Here is a 14,929-nt window from a genome sequence, read left to right on the forward strand (position 1 = left end):
GGGACAATACCTACCTCAAAGGTTTAACTTCAGTAATTAAAGGAGACAACTTGTAAAATGCTTATAGTGCCTGGCACGTAGTTAATCATCAATGGATATTGACCACTGTTGACTTATTATTATAATCATTAAATCATCAGACAAATAGTTGGTTTAGAAGCAGTTCAGCTTTGTGGTTGAGAGCATAAACTCTAACACCAACTTCCTGCATTTGAATCTTGGCTTTCCCACCACTAGTTTGGGGGCAACATTTAACCTTGTCAATTCTTCATCCGTAAAGGAGTAGAAGTCATGGTGAAGATTAAATGTTTTCAAAATATTTGAAATAGCACCTGACATATGAGTGCTCAATAAATGCCAGCTATTATGATAGATTACATTTTTAACAGTCTCATTCTGTCAATAGATTAGCCTTAGACTAGTCACTTAATTTCCCTTTCTGATCTATAAAATGGATTATATCAGTCTTGAACTGACATGACCAGAATATTTTTAAGCTTTAACAATTATCACCATCACAGCTTCTATATATCACTCATATTAAGTATGAGTGAAGCAATTATTCTTAGAAATACATCATAAAACCTTGGGATTATACAGTTTTCACAAAAGCGTATTTTATTTTAAGCATGAAATAATATTAATTCCTTCAGCAAACATTTATTAAACAACTTTTATGTGCCAAGAACTGTGCTAGCCACTAAACAATGAAGTTGAGCAAGAAAGAGATGTAAAAACAATAAGTATAGTATATGGAAAATGCAGTGATAGAGATTGAACAGGATAATAAGTATTCAAAGTAGAGATATTCTCTGGACTCAAAGATTAATAGAATGCAAGATGTAGTTCCCCTTATTTTCTCTTTCTACCTCCATCAAGACATGTTCAATAAATGATGAATAAATATATGTTGAATAAATCAACTGATTTTGGAAAACTGCATGATAGTCTTCATTATAAGACCTAGATTCTTGGTTTAACTACCCAATTACTGGCTATATGTATGACCTTACACAAATCAATATACTGTCTGGAGGTCAATTTCCTACATAATAAATAGTTTAATCCATCTCTTCTGCTTATTTTGTGGGGTTGTTGAGAATTTCAAATGAGCTAATATATTTGAAGTTGCTATGAAAATCCTCAAGTAAAATATGAAGGTTTCATAAGATTTTATCCTTAAAGAAAACCACAGGGCAGTATATTTTATAAAATGCTGAGAGCATTATGTGAAATTTTGCAAATGAGAGAAATTTCATGAGGAGTTGAAGAATATGTCCAGCTCCCCAAAGGAATGACTACTTATAATCTCTATCGGGAAAGTAAGTGCTAACAAGAGTACATATTTTCTGAGGAAGTTCCACATGTCTGTTCTTCAGAAGGTCTCTTCAAATCTGCCATTGAATTTCACTCTATGACTACAGCCTTCTTGACTCTGGTAAATGGAAGTGTCCTAACATGAGTATCCTTATCTGAAAATCACATGTTAATTTTACTCACAGCACTTTCTTTCTACCAAATATAAACAAGTAAATAGACTGATAGATAGGTAAACACTGAGAAAAAGAATCCAATATTGAACCTCTAACTCAATGTAGTTGATCTTAACATTGGGCTTACCATTAGACACTCCAAAAATATTTGTTCCCTGAGTCAAGTCTTTTGTGGCTGATCCAAGTTCCATTTCTTTTTTCTTTTTAAGAACTTAAAACAAAGCAGAGCCATGACTACAATTTTTTCTGGCATATCAGGTATTATTTTAGAGAAAAATAGTTATTGGAGAATGACAGGTGTTCAACTGGAGAATAAATGGCTGCTGAGTTCAGAAAAATAGAAGATAAGGAAGCAGGCAGGGTGATTACGCAGGTAAAGGAAGCTAAGCAAAGGTGGAATTGAAGATGTGGTGTGTGTCTTCCTCCACAGACTGAAGCAGCTCTGATGTATGATGCTGTGTACATGGTGGCCATTGCCTCCCACCGGGCTTCCCAGCTGACTGTCAGCTCCCTGCAGTGCCATCGACACAAGCCATGGCGCCTTGGACCCAGATTTATGAACCTGATCAAAGAGGCAAGTGATGCTTGTTCACAGTTCAGTTCTTCCTTTGGCTTAGTGCTTCTGGACTTGTCCAAGTGGTGAGGTCCTTGCCGTTTGGCTCTGTTGGCATGATGTCTATATGAGATGAGAAGGCATCATCAACCATTCTTCTGGGGATTCACTGTTAAAAGTTTGTCTAGAAAACTGTCAGGAACTTTCCAGTGTGATGCCGAGAAGCTTTAAAAAGCTACCAGATCATAACATTCACCATCCTTCATTTCAACTATAACCCCAGCTGCTGCTGGCCCTCCACACATGTTCAAAATAGCTCGCAGGTGCTTATTCTATGGCCTGTTGAGTCAAGGGGTAGGTTGGCCCATCTCTGAAGAGTACCAGAGATAATTCCCATGTTGTCAGCCTCTAGTGCCTCTAGTCCTAGTGGTTACCTAAGTCTTGGGTTCTACAGGACTGAACAAAAGGACCTCTTTGTTCTAACGATATACTAATTATTTCGCCATTTGTCAGCTAACTGGAAAAGTCTGATACCTTTCAAAACCTACCACATGTACTAAAGGATTTTCAAGAGTACAGTGTTTGGGAAAGAAAAGAATTCTCACTGCTATTTCAGGGCAATAGCCCTGAAATCTTGGGCACCCATTCCTTTCCTCTAAGGCTAGTTGACTTCCCTTCACCAGACCCTGTTCTAGGATCCTGAGATGCCTTATAGACATGTATTCATGATTATCTTTGACCCCAACACACATTTCAGAGTGTGTCTGGACTTGACAAGATGAAATAAGGTACTTGGGGCAGCCGGGCCTGACTGAGGATACACCATACGCTGGGATGCTGTTCTAATGCTTTCTCTGTGGGATGCAGAGATTTACCTCTCAAGTGAAGAGTATCTTTATTCCTTTCTGTACTGGAGTAGGATGGGGTGAGACAAAGCCATAAGAGAGAAGAGTGGCAGGGAACATAGTGCAAGAGAAGAATGCCCAGCCAAGAGCAAGGGAGAAATCTAAAGAAAGATACCTACTTAGGTCTTTATCTCTGCTAGTCTCTTCAACACCTACAGACCCCTCTTCAGGCTCTTCAATCTACTTCCTCATTGAAGGCTGGCTCTGATCCATAAGGGTCAGGACCAGAGAGACAGGCAGTATGAAGGTTAATACTACCCAGGCTCCAAACCAAGGTTATTTACAAGGCTGGGACTGAAGTATGGCTAACAGCAAAGAAGTGCCTTGGGCACACAATTTAAGGAGGCACTTACTCTCAAGCTTGAACCCTGCACTTCCAAGAGACTGAGAGAGAGTGCTTCCTTAAATTATGTGCCCTGGGTCCCTCTCTTACCTCATCCTATTCCTGGCGTGGTTATTTGGGTTTAAATTCCAGCTCCACCAACACTTATGAGCAATGTAACCTGGATAAGTTACTTAAACTCCTTGTGTCTCAGTTTTCTCGCCTGTAAAATGGGAATAAAATCTCACAGCATTATTGTGAGGATAAAGAGTAAAGTTAATACTTGTGAAGAACAGTGCAGCAACACAGTAAGAATCTGAAACATTAGCTATTCTCTTACCATTGGAATGGACCACTCATAACAGCTCTTGTTCAGTTCTACTGAGGATGATGCCAGGAATTTAAAACTGGCAACAGAAACAACAACAGAGAAATCACAAATAGGCATAAAATGACCCGTTCGGACAGCTACATACATCTGACATACTGTGCCTAATAGGAGAACATCACACAGCCTCTCCTCTCCCTGCAGCGATCATAGTTATGTCCTGAATCGCCATCCTGATCACCTTGATCTTTAACAAGAAAACAGCTGGATTCCTTTTATCTCATACCAGTGCAAGGAGAGGCATGAGACAACATGAAAGCTTGGGATCAAACACTCTGGAACACGCTAAGCACCTTTTTTCTTGTACTTAAGTTGCATAAGAAGGTGAAATTACCAAGTGATCTTTAGATACGTTTAAAGAAGTAATGAGCTCTAAGATGAGGGACCACATTGAAAGCAAGAAAGCATTTGACATTCAGTTACTCCAAAGAACAAATTCCCCATTCTCAGGCTCCACAGCTGGAGGTAGAAGGGGAGATGCATTAGAAACCTTGTGTTCATCTTTTCTTTTGTCTCCTGAGTCACGATGCCTTATACTGCCTTTGGCAGGGTGTAGGCATCTGCAGAGAAAATGGGAAAGCTGGTTAACCAGGAGTAATGCCCCAGCCTGTTGAAAGACTGGCACTGAGGGAATTCTGAGACAAACTAAAACATGCAGAAGTGAGAAAATGCAGATATTTCTTTCAGTGAGTACCTAATACAACAAAACTTTGCAGCTATCAGGTTTTATTAGGAAACATGAAATAAAGCACTTGGTCCTAAAACTTCCCCTGGTCCTTTCTTTTAGTAACTATCATTTTCTAAATGATTTCCAAAACTATAATCAGAAATAATGTAAATAGGCAAGTCAGCAGATTGAATTTATGGGGTGAAGATCAAATTCGTCACAGGAGGTAAGATTGAATTTACGGGGTGAATATCAAATTCGTCACAGGAGGTAAACTTCCCGAGCAGAGAGGTATTTGTGTGTGTACTAACCCCTGATAATTCCACACATCATTTAGAATCAGTAAGCCTTTCAGACAGATCTCTCAGGCTATCTACTTTTCAGTGTTTTTAGGCTGACCAGAAAGAGAGAAAGACTTAAAGAATATTTCAAACATGATAGGGTGTGTTATAGTGTTATCTCTCTGGGCATTTGCTAAGCAAATACATATTAAGAAATTATAAATTCCCATTCAACAAGAATTACTGGGACTCCATTATATAAGTAATATTAACTTAGTGCTCTAGGGGATATTTCCCCAAAATTACAAGATGTGGTTTCTACTGTCTACTAATATAAATTCTATGTAGTGGAGGAATAGCAGGCTTCATCTGAAGATTTCATTTGAACCCACACTCTTCAGCAGGATATGCAAGGCCCCTAGTGATCTGTTTCCTGACCTCCTGTGCCATCTCTCTCATCTCCTGCCTCAATCCCAGCACTTGCTGAACCTATTGTGGCTCCCTGAACTTGTCATATGCTCCTTCCAAATTCTCTTGCCTCTGATTGAAGTGCCTCCCCTGGGTCATCATTTATGACCCAATTCAAGCACTAGCCCCCGTCTGCTGGCCCTGACTCACAAATTCAGGCTCCTCTCCTTTATTACGTCTGTTGTTAGACCATGGTATTTGACTGCATGTCTGTCTCCAAGCTGTGCTTTTCTAGTCTCAATTCCCTAGTCCTTGCACAATGCTGAAGGTAGAATGAGCACCCGATAAATAGATGCCAAACAAGTAGATGAATGGATAAGTGAATGAGTGAACAGCAAAGGAACTGAAGAACATATACAATCTGTGAGCAAGTATTATCGCTCAAACTCCCCGTATATGAATATCATATTCAGACACAATTCAATAAGGCAGAAACCAGGGCCTGGGCTAGACACGTCTACTGGTGTCCTAGGTTCTAGTGGGAGAGTAAGGCATAGACCAGCCTATGTAACTGTGAACTGAGAGTGTAGACCCTGAGATTTAATCAGTTTGCTCTCTGTGTAAACCTAGTCATTTAGCCTCTTTTTTTTTCTCAGTTCCCTCTTCCATAAATTGGGGATAAAATACCTACTTCACATGTCTGTAAGGATTACATTTAATATATGTACAGCCTAGCAAAATGTCTGGCTTACAGTGATTGCTCAAGAAAGGGTAGCTACCATTAAATGGAAGGTCCTTGTTAAAATGTGTATCATACAAGGCGGTGGTCAGGAAGAAATGAGGCAACACGTATAAAACTTTAAGTGTACTGCCTAGCATATGTAAGCACTGCATTCTTGCTGTTGTTATTTGGCAGCATCACTGTTATTATTGAGCCTAAGATGAAGTAGCAGCGCTTATAAAAAGAAGGACAGGACCTGGCAGTGGAAAATCAGTCGTTCAATGGAGACAGTCATGCAGCATACAACCGGCCAAATGCAGTGATGCCAGGGATGGAGGGAGCTTTCAATCATCAAACACACACGACTGTTCAGGAGGGACCCAAAGACATTAGGTAACAATCAGCCATGCTGAGGTAATAGAAAACCCTGGCAAACCACATCTCAGGTCAGTCCGGGAAATGATAGCTGAATGTGGGGTGAAGAAGCTGAAACACTTCCTGTTTGTAGCCAGAGTTACTCTGGACCCAGAGTAAGTTCAAGCTGGCCGTGGGGAAATCAGTGGGAATAGCTGGCAAAGGAGCAAAAAGCACATCAGAGCATCTGGGAGGAAGAGAGTCTGAAATTACAGGTGTTGGGAAGAGCAGTAAACAGTGGGTATGGCTAAATGAATCAGATTTTAGGTTAAATCAGTGGTTCTTAACTATTTTCTGGGTTACAGACCCTATATTAAAACCGATTTAAACCATGTACCTGTTATTCCCACAAAAAGATTTGTTTGCAATCTCAGGGGCCTTACAAACATGCTGGTCTCCTTGAAACTCACGTTATACGCACACAATGGAATATTACTCAGCCACATAAGAGAATGAAATAATGCCGTTTGCAGCAACTTGGATGGATCTAGAGGTTATCATACTGAGTAAATCAGAAAGAGAAAGACAAATACTGTATGATATCACTTATACGTGGAATCTAAAATATGACACAAATAAACATATCTGTGAAACAGAAACAGACTGACAAATACAGAGAACAGACTTGTGGTTGCCAAGGGGGAGAAGAGTGGGAGAGTGAAGGATCGGAAGTTTAGGATTAGCAGATGCAAACTATTACATATGGGATGGATAAGCAACAAGGTCCTACTGTATAGCAACAGGGAACTATATTCAATATCCTGTGATAAACCATAATGGAAAAGAATATGAAAAATATATGAAATATATATATGTATAACTGAATCACTTTGCCGTACAACAGAAATTAACACAACATTGTAAGTCAACTATACGTCAGTGAAATGAAAAAAAAAGTGTCTGAACTGAGTATTTAAGGCAGAATTTGGTTGAAAGCATGTTCCAGTATGATGACCAGCAAAAATATAAATGAAACATAAGGAGTTCTGTTGGGATCAGATGGAGTGGTCCCACGTGGAAGTGGCGAGAAATTAGTTTACATAAATATGGAAAGATAATTGGTTTCTACCTGAGAAATTCTGCTGAGAATTTCTAATTTTATTGATGACTGATAAAGAAGTCACTGTTCTTCAGGCAGAAACAAAATGATATTTTAGACAGTTTATATTGGTAGCTATGTGTAAGTTTGATTGAAACAGAAAAACCCACAATGATTATTGAGGAATTGTGGACATCTTTGTTCAGAAGTAATCATCACTCATAAAGAGCTAAAAGGGAAAAAAATGTTCAAGAGAAATAAACAAATGTTTCTTGAATTAGCCCTAATTTCTCTCCAAAATTTAGACCAAAATGAACTTAGGTCTAAATTCATTCATTTACTTCCCTGTTGGAAAAACCCATCTGGATGTCCTGCTGCCACCCACATATCAACAAATTCCCAAATAGAACCCATCGGTTTTATCTGTTAAAATTATTATCACTACTGTAGGCCCAATGTCAATGAATGATGATGTAACCAGTATATCAAACAAACACAACTAGTGGGACAACAAACAGTTTATTTTGTTCCTACTGCCCATTTAAAATTATTTAGTGAAAATTGCATAGAGACTATGATTTTTTGTTTACTAAGGTAATGGCAGTCCTAGAGGTTCTTTAAGTTGAACTTCAACTTATGAATTAGACTATCTAGTCCAAGACATTAATCAAAAGTGCAACTTGATATAACATCATACTTCTCCTCTCCCTGAGCTCTGCTGGAAAACTCTAGGGAAATGGAGGGATGGTGGGCTCTCCTCTTTCTCCTTTCCTTGCTGACTTCCTCACCACACCCTTAGCTACTGGACCTCCTACCAGGCTCAAAAAGTGTTAGGACAACGGTCCCCAACCTTTTTGGCACCAGGGACTGGTTTGGAAGACAATTTTTCCACAGATGGTGGCGGAGGGGGATGGTTCAGGCAGTAATGCCAGTGATGGGGAGCGGCAGATGAAGCCTCGATCACTCACCCTCCGCTCACCTCCTGCTGTGTGGCCCGGTTCCTAACAGGCCACAGACCTGTCTGCGGCCTGGGGGTTAAGGACGCCTGTGTTAGGACACTTCCTGCTTGGCTGGGCTGCTCAGTACTCTCTAAGCTTAGCAGGAAATTCCTACAGTAAGCGGGTGCCCCCGTTAGCCTGGTAGATTTTTAAAGCTTAGAGTTCCTATTGGGCAGGCTCTCCTGATGCTTCTTTGACTCAGACCAGTGGATCCCTGTTTCAGATGGAAGGGTATGGAGAGTTCTCAGCCCCTTGAAATCCAGTAGTACACCTCTTGCTCTTTCTGCTGAAGTCTCCTCACCCTTCTAGACAGTCCTATTGACTATAACCCAAGCCTATCCCACCCAGGTACCATGGATACAAATCTGGTCCACAGGAAATACCTACTCATTCCTTCCATGGTAATTCAGGGAATACCTCTAATTGCAATGCAGCAGACTTCTGCTTGGCCCATCATTTCAACTGGTCAACTCTACGTAGACTTCTTTTGTCACTTGGGAGTCACACCATATCCACCTCCACTTTCTCATGTTTGCGTCAGCCATTGATCTTCTGCATCTCCAACTGTAGCCAACCTATTTCAGATTTCTCCAAATGGCCCCCTGGAAGCTCCATTCACCAAGAATGGAATTAGAAAACAGTATCCTAAAGGCAGAGGGGTGTGAACTCACAGAGAGGCAACAGCTCTGTCCGGAGAAATCTCTTCAGCAACCACCTCTACCACACATGTGACCCTTTGTATAAATCCTTGATCTAGAACAGTCTCTGAGGGGGCTTCCTCTGTACGTATGTATAGGAAACTTGGGAGTGTCTAACAACCTACTCTAGTATCCTGATATCCATCATCTGGGCACCTGACTTGACACATCACAGTAAGATAGGACATATCACTCAAACCAGACCTCTACAAGTTTGTCTAAATTTCTTCATCCAACTCAGCACACTCATTGCCTTAAGTCCCATTAGACTTTCTATCCTAAATATTTTTTAGCAAACTTCCTTGCCCACTGCCCTCATCATTTCTTCCCTGGACCATTAAAATAGCCTCTAACTAGGCCCCATATCTTGACTGTCAGCCCTTCTACAACTGTCGTCACCATATAAGCAAAGTGATGTACAAGAGTGCATAGTAGGTATTCTACCCTCTAGAAACACAAACTTGCTTATAGTTTCCTGCATTCACCATGCTTTTCTCATACAGTAAAGACAGGTGAGCTTCTCTTTTCCTGGCAAAACTGACCTCACAACACCACTTTTGTCATACTCCTTTCAGTCTGAAAAGCACTGCCTCCCATTTTTCATGTAGCTGACTCTCTCTCAGAGTTAATTCTCCTAGTCCAGTAAGCCTCTCTCTAACCTTTATTTGGGGATGGATTCTCCACTGGACTTCATAGCTCCTGTACATCTCTATGTTAGCATTTCACATGCTTCATTCAGACACTGTAAGATCTTTCCCTTGGACAAGGACAAAATCAATTTATCTTTGTGTCCTCACTTTCCTGTGCAGTACATGGCAGGCATTTAAAAGATGCTTGTTGAACTGAACCCAGGAAGCTAAAATCTAGCAAACTCTTATTAAATTTCACTGAGCTGATACTTGATTTTAAACCATGTAAGTAGCTCCTAATTGATCTGGTCCAAAATAAATTTCCTACATAAGAGTGAAACATTATTTACAAATGCCAAAGTATATGGTATATCATTGAGAACTATATAAAATATGGACAGCTTTCTGCCACTGTTTGGTTATGAAAATGTAATTTATTGATTTATTTTGATGGAATGAAGATTAGAAATGTGAATACATAAACAAAATATTCAAATTCAAGCTTTTAAAAATCAAAGAGTAAAAGTTAAAATTCTCCACTGAGACACCTATATTTGCTTTGATATTTATTTGGACTTTTACTTAGTATGTCAGTATTGAGAGGATTTTGTGGGGTTTTTTTAATGGGATCCAGGTGAAAAAAATGTCCCTAGAGAAACATAAGCTTTGCCATGATTTTATCCTGCTGTGGCTCCAGTAACACTTCCCGTTATGCATACAATTTGATTTTGATTGCCAGGACAGACTGTCCCTTGGATTAATTAGATGACATTGGATCTGGCAGCAAACTCAGTCAAATTTCCACTCTTCAGAAAAAGTTCCATTTGTATTTTCCATTCCACACCTATTGAAAATTACCTGCATTCTGACTCCTAGCTTGCACTGTGTACATGAAACCCATTCATCCCAGCATTCTCTCATATTTAGGACATTTAGACCTAAAGGAAGAGAGAATTCTTCAGGTCCTTGCTTCACTTCCCTGTACAACTCTGGACAAAGAAATGACATCCATTCCTAAATGTTCGAAGTTTACAATTTTAACCAATTATATGCATTGTCTCATTTATAACTAAGGTGCTAAGATACCTGCCCCTGAAATATTCAGTCAGTAGCTAGGTGAAAAATTACCTGTCAGAAATGTTGAAAGGGGATGTCAGCATAAAATGGGAGGTCTGCCAAGTTCTCCTTAGTTTATATGATTCTAAATAACATTTTTATTTATGAGATAGCATTCAAAGACTCATGTCAGTTATCATCTTCCTTCCATTCAGCTACTGATGTCCTGGCTCTGCAAGGTTGATTGAAGAATTTGCTTTCTATACTACAGTCTGTTATGTAGGTGTATACATGTGAATATGTACACAGGCACACATGTGTTTAATTTATTTAAATGAACGCCACTTTATAGATACATATGTGCATATGTATACATATATGTATATTGTGTGTGCACATACATATATGTGCATGTATGCACACATTCGTACACATGTGTGTATATGCCTATACATATATATGCATGTATACATATCCACACAAACATAGAGAGAGATATGGGGATGTGTGGGTGTGTACATTTTTGTATGGATATATATAAATTTTTTGTGTGTGTGCCTACATATATTGTGTGCATATATATTTCATTCATCAATTTTCTTTTCCAGTTAATCTTACTTAACTTTTGGAATATATCTAAGTTGATGCATCTTTATTATTTATCCAGTTCATTCATTTTTGTTGAAATCTAATATTCCATCATTCATTCATTCAGCAAATATCTCCTAAATACTCAATATGTTGCAGCCACTATTCTAGACACCAAGAATGCAATGGTAAGCAAAACAAAGCCCTTGCTCTCATGAAAATGATACTCTAGTGGGGGAATCAGACATATATAAAAGGCAATATTGTACTTCAGATGATGAAAAGGATTATCAGAAAAGCAAAGCTCAGGAGAGGTAAGCTGTGCAGGAGGAGTCCTTGAAGACAGAAATGGGCATTACTGTGTTATATAGGGTAGTTAGAAAATACTTCACAAAAAATGTGAAACTTGAGTAAAGTCCTAAAAGAAAAGATAGAGCAGGACATGTAAATATTAAGAGAGTAAAGGATCCAAGCAGAAGAACAACTCATGTATTAAATATACTTCAGGGTACTTATCCATTTCCCCACGAATGGATATTTTGGCTGTCTGCTTTTCTTTTACACACCCAAACAATGCTGTGATGAACATCTAAGTAATAGCCTCTATGCACAAATGCAAGATTTGCTCTAGAGCAGTACTGTTCAGTAGAAGTACTATGTGAGTCACATAGATTTTCTAGTAACTACATTAAAAACTTAAAATAAACAGGTGCAATTAATTTTAATAATGCATTTTATCTAACCCAATATATACAAAATATTATTACTTCAACATGTAATCAATATAAAAATTGCGATTTTACTTTTTTCATAAGTCTTTTAAATTCAGTTTGCATTTTAAACTTATTGTCCTCAATTTATACTAGCCACATTTCAAGTCCTCAATAAACTTGGTGACTAAATAAATAAATGTTTACATAATACAATATCCCACCCAATCAGGGTAACTAGGGAAAGATGTGAATTCAACCCATGTGGAGTTCACCATTTTTGTCTTCATAGACAAAGAACATATTGGTTAGCTATAATAAGTATATATCCAACAAAGACAAAATTTGATTAACGTGACCAAAGTAATATAAGTAATTCAAGACAGAATGATTTGATTTCCAGATTAAATTGATCACATAATCTAGATAATTAGACAAGTGCCTTATTCCCACCCACTTCACACTCCCTGGGTCTCAGATTTGTATTCCTGCCCATTTAGTTGATTTGCAAGTACAGAAGCTAATTCATTCTATTTTGGAAAACATGCCATCACACAAGCCAATGCCAAAGCAAACTAGTTTATGATAAAAGAAAAGGCAGGTGCACATTCTAAGATAAATCCTTAGGAAATAAAAAAAAAGTTTACCCAGAGTTCATGGCAAAGATATAAAGTCAGCAGATTTAAAGTTGGAAATCAAATATTGGCAAGAAAAACCACTATATTTTTAAATTATGCAGTGATCCATGTAAGCTGTTATTGCAAGATAATGGGTTATAAACAATACACATAATAGTTAAAATAATTATATATTGAACAGATGAGAATATGATAAATGCATCATTTCAGTTCCTGAAATAGCTGACATCCAAAGAAGTTATGTGGTCTAAAGATTATGTTTATCATTTCTTCCTTTGCTTAATGTTTATTTTCATTACCACTATTATGTATACTTCAGATTTTGTTTTAAATAGCTTTTCTGAGAACTGGCTTAAAATTGTGGATGACTGGACAGAGATCACATTGCTTAGATAGAGGATGAATTTCAGATATTTGTCATTATGTTATATACTCCAGGGACCTGAGTAAGACAATAATTGTACAGTTAGTCCATCAGGGCTATGTTTATACCATGGGTATAGAGTGGGCCTCCTTTAATTAAAAACAAATGAAATAACACCACAATGAATCACATTTGTTAACTTTTCTATTCAGGAAACAGAGTCAGGTGCAGACAAATTTTTGAAACACATAAAATCTTTTCTCTGTTCTCTTTTCTCTGCACCATCTCCCCCAAGATAACTTTATCTCTTGATCTTACTCTTAGTAATTTCATGATAAAGTGTTAGCGAAATGAAGGTTTGCTAAATGAATGAATGACTGTATTAATTATGGAGTCAGTAAATGCTTAAAAGTGTCATTCCCTTCATGTCATTCCCTTCAGGCCAATTTCTAAACTTGAAAAGCCTTCAAAACTCAAAGAAAAATCTCCTTAGAATTGGATTGCTGTATAAGAGCTGATTTTGGCGGTGCAAGTAAACTAAATCTGACTGCCCCTCCAGTCCCACCACCATAGGCACCATGGCCTTGAGAGGGTCACATGATTTCACTTCTTTGACCTGCAGGTTGTACAGTCCGCTTGCCCAGATCTTTCTAGAAGAAGAAGAAAGGGGACAGGAGGATGGGGTGAGGCATGAAGATATGTTTCTCCTCATTGTAATCCTGTAGCTCCTCCTAGGTCTCACAGCCGGTAGGAAGAAAACCCTAATTCCCAGTCTTGCTACATTCCCACTGCATTTCTCCTACTACTTGAAAGTGTGTAACTTTTGGAAGTGCGTAACTTTTGGAAGTGCTACTTTATTCAACCATACTTTCTACATATATTTTGGATATCTATAAAATGCAGGTGTTGGACTTCAAAGATGGGTAAACCATTTCCTGCCATCAAGGAATTAACAATCAATTGAAGAAGAGATAGTTAACACAAATAGCTAACATAATATACAATTATTATGTATAAATACCTAAGAAATACACAGTTGACAAAATACAAGTAGTTAACAGTTAACATAATACAAGACCTAATAAAGTATACCAGAGAAGTATCCTTCTACAAGAACAGAGACCATAACCATATTTTTCTCTCTTAAAAGATTTGCATCCCCTAACTCCAAATTTTTCACGATTCCAATTTGAACAGCAACATATTTTAGGATAACCCCCCTAATGACTGCAACACTTCTGAAATGTGACTGGGTAGCTATTTCAATATGCAGCGTTTGTTTTCAAATACTGCATTGCTAATGGAACCCATTCTTCAGGTAATCAAGGCAAAAAGGGAGACTCCTTGCCAAAGGTTAACAATTGAAAATGTGCTGAGTGATTCACTTAGTATAATTTATTGATTGTTTTTCAGAATTCCCAGACTAGAAATAGTGTGCTCAACAATGCATAAAAAAATTGATGGTGCTAGACATTGATATCAATCAATAAAATTAAGAACAGGGTATATGAATCAATTAACGACTAGAGAGAGGATTGTCAAACACTACCCTACTAATAAAAATCCTACTGGACTTACAAATAAAAAGAGAGGTAATGCTTTCCAGTTGTGTTCAGGTCTGCCGAGTACTGACACCTACAACTCAGTAATCAGTCTAAAGCAGCCATAGTTTAAAGCTAAGTTTCCAACAATAAAATTTAAATTCAGATTTTTTTTTAACTCAGATAACCAGTCAGCAGCACTATTTTCCTTTATTAGATTTGTGTGTTTGACTCAGCAAGTCAATTGCTTTTCATGACTTTGAAGCAGAATAACCCATTTAAAGAAAGAAAGATTAATAATGTGCATTGTTATATATGTATAACAACTCTCCATTTACTGTTTATCATAATGTGTTAAGGTGCTGTGTTTCTAATATATGTACACACACACACACACACACACACCAGTACACGTGAGTCTTGGAATTCAAGAAAGAGTCCAGTGTCAACTTAGTCCTATCATTCATGATCTATGTAACTTTGAGTAAATCACATCAACACTTTGTCTCCATGAGT

At 38.1% G+C, this 14,929-nt stretch overlaps 1 protein-coding gene across 1 annotated transcript in view; it reads left to right on the forward strand.

Annotated features, from left to right (window-relative positions):
- GRIK1 (glutamate ionotropic receptor kainate type subunit 1) overlaps nucleotides 1-2,136 on the forward strand; it is a 116,768-nt gene extending 114,632 nt beyond the window's left edge. Inside the window, exon 7 of the mRNA XM_089909878.1 lies at nucleotides 1,924-2,136. Within this exon, the coding sequence (XP_089766004.1) occupies nucleotides 1,924-2,136 (213 nt within the window). The remainder of the gene's footprint in view (nucleotides 1-1,923) is intronic.
- Nucleotides 2,137-14,929: the final 12,793 nt, after the last annotated feature.

Source organism: Delphinapterus leucas, chromosome 4 (genome assembly GCF_059928025.1).
Source record: "Delphinapterus leucas isolate spDelLeu-1000000601 "Yukka" chromosome 4, BTC_Dleu_Yukka2, whole genome shotgun sequence".
Lineage (NCBI taxonomy): Eukaryota > Metazoa > Chordata > Mammalia > Artiodactyla > Monodontidae > Delphinapterus > Delphinapterus leucas.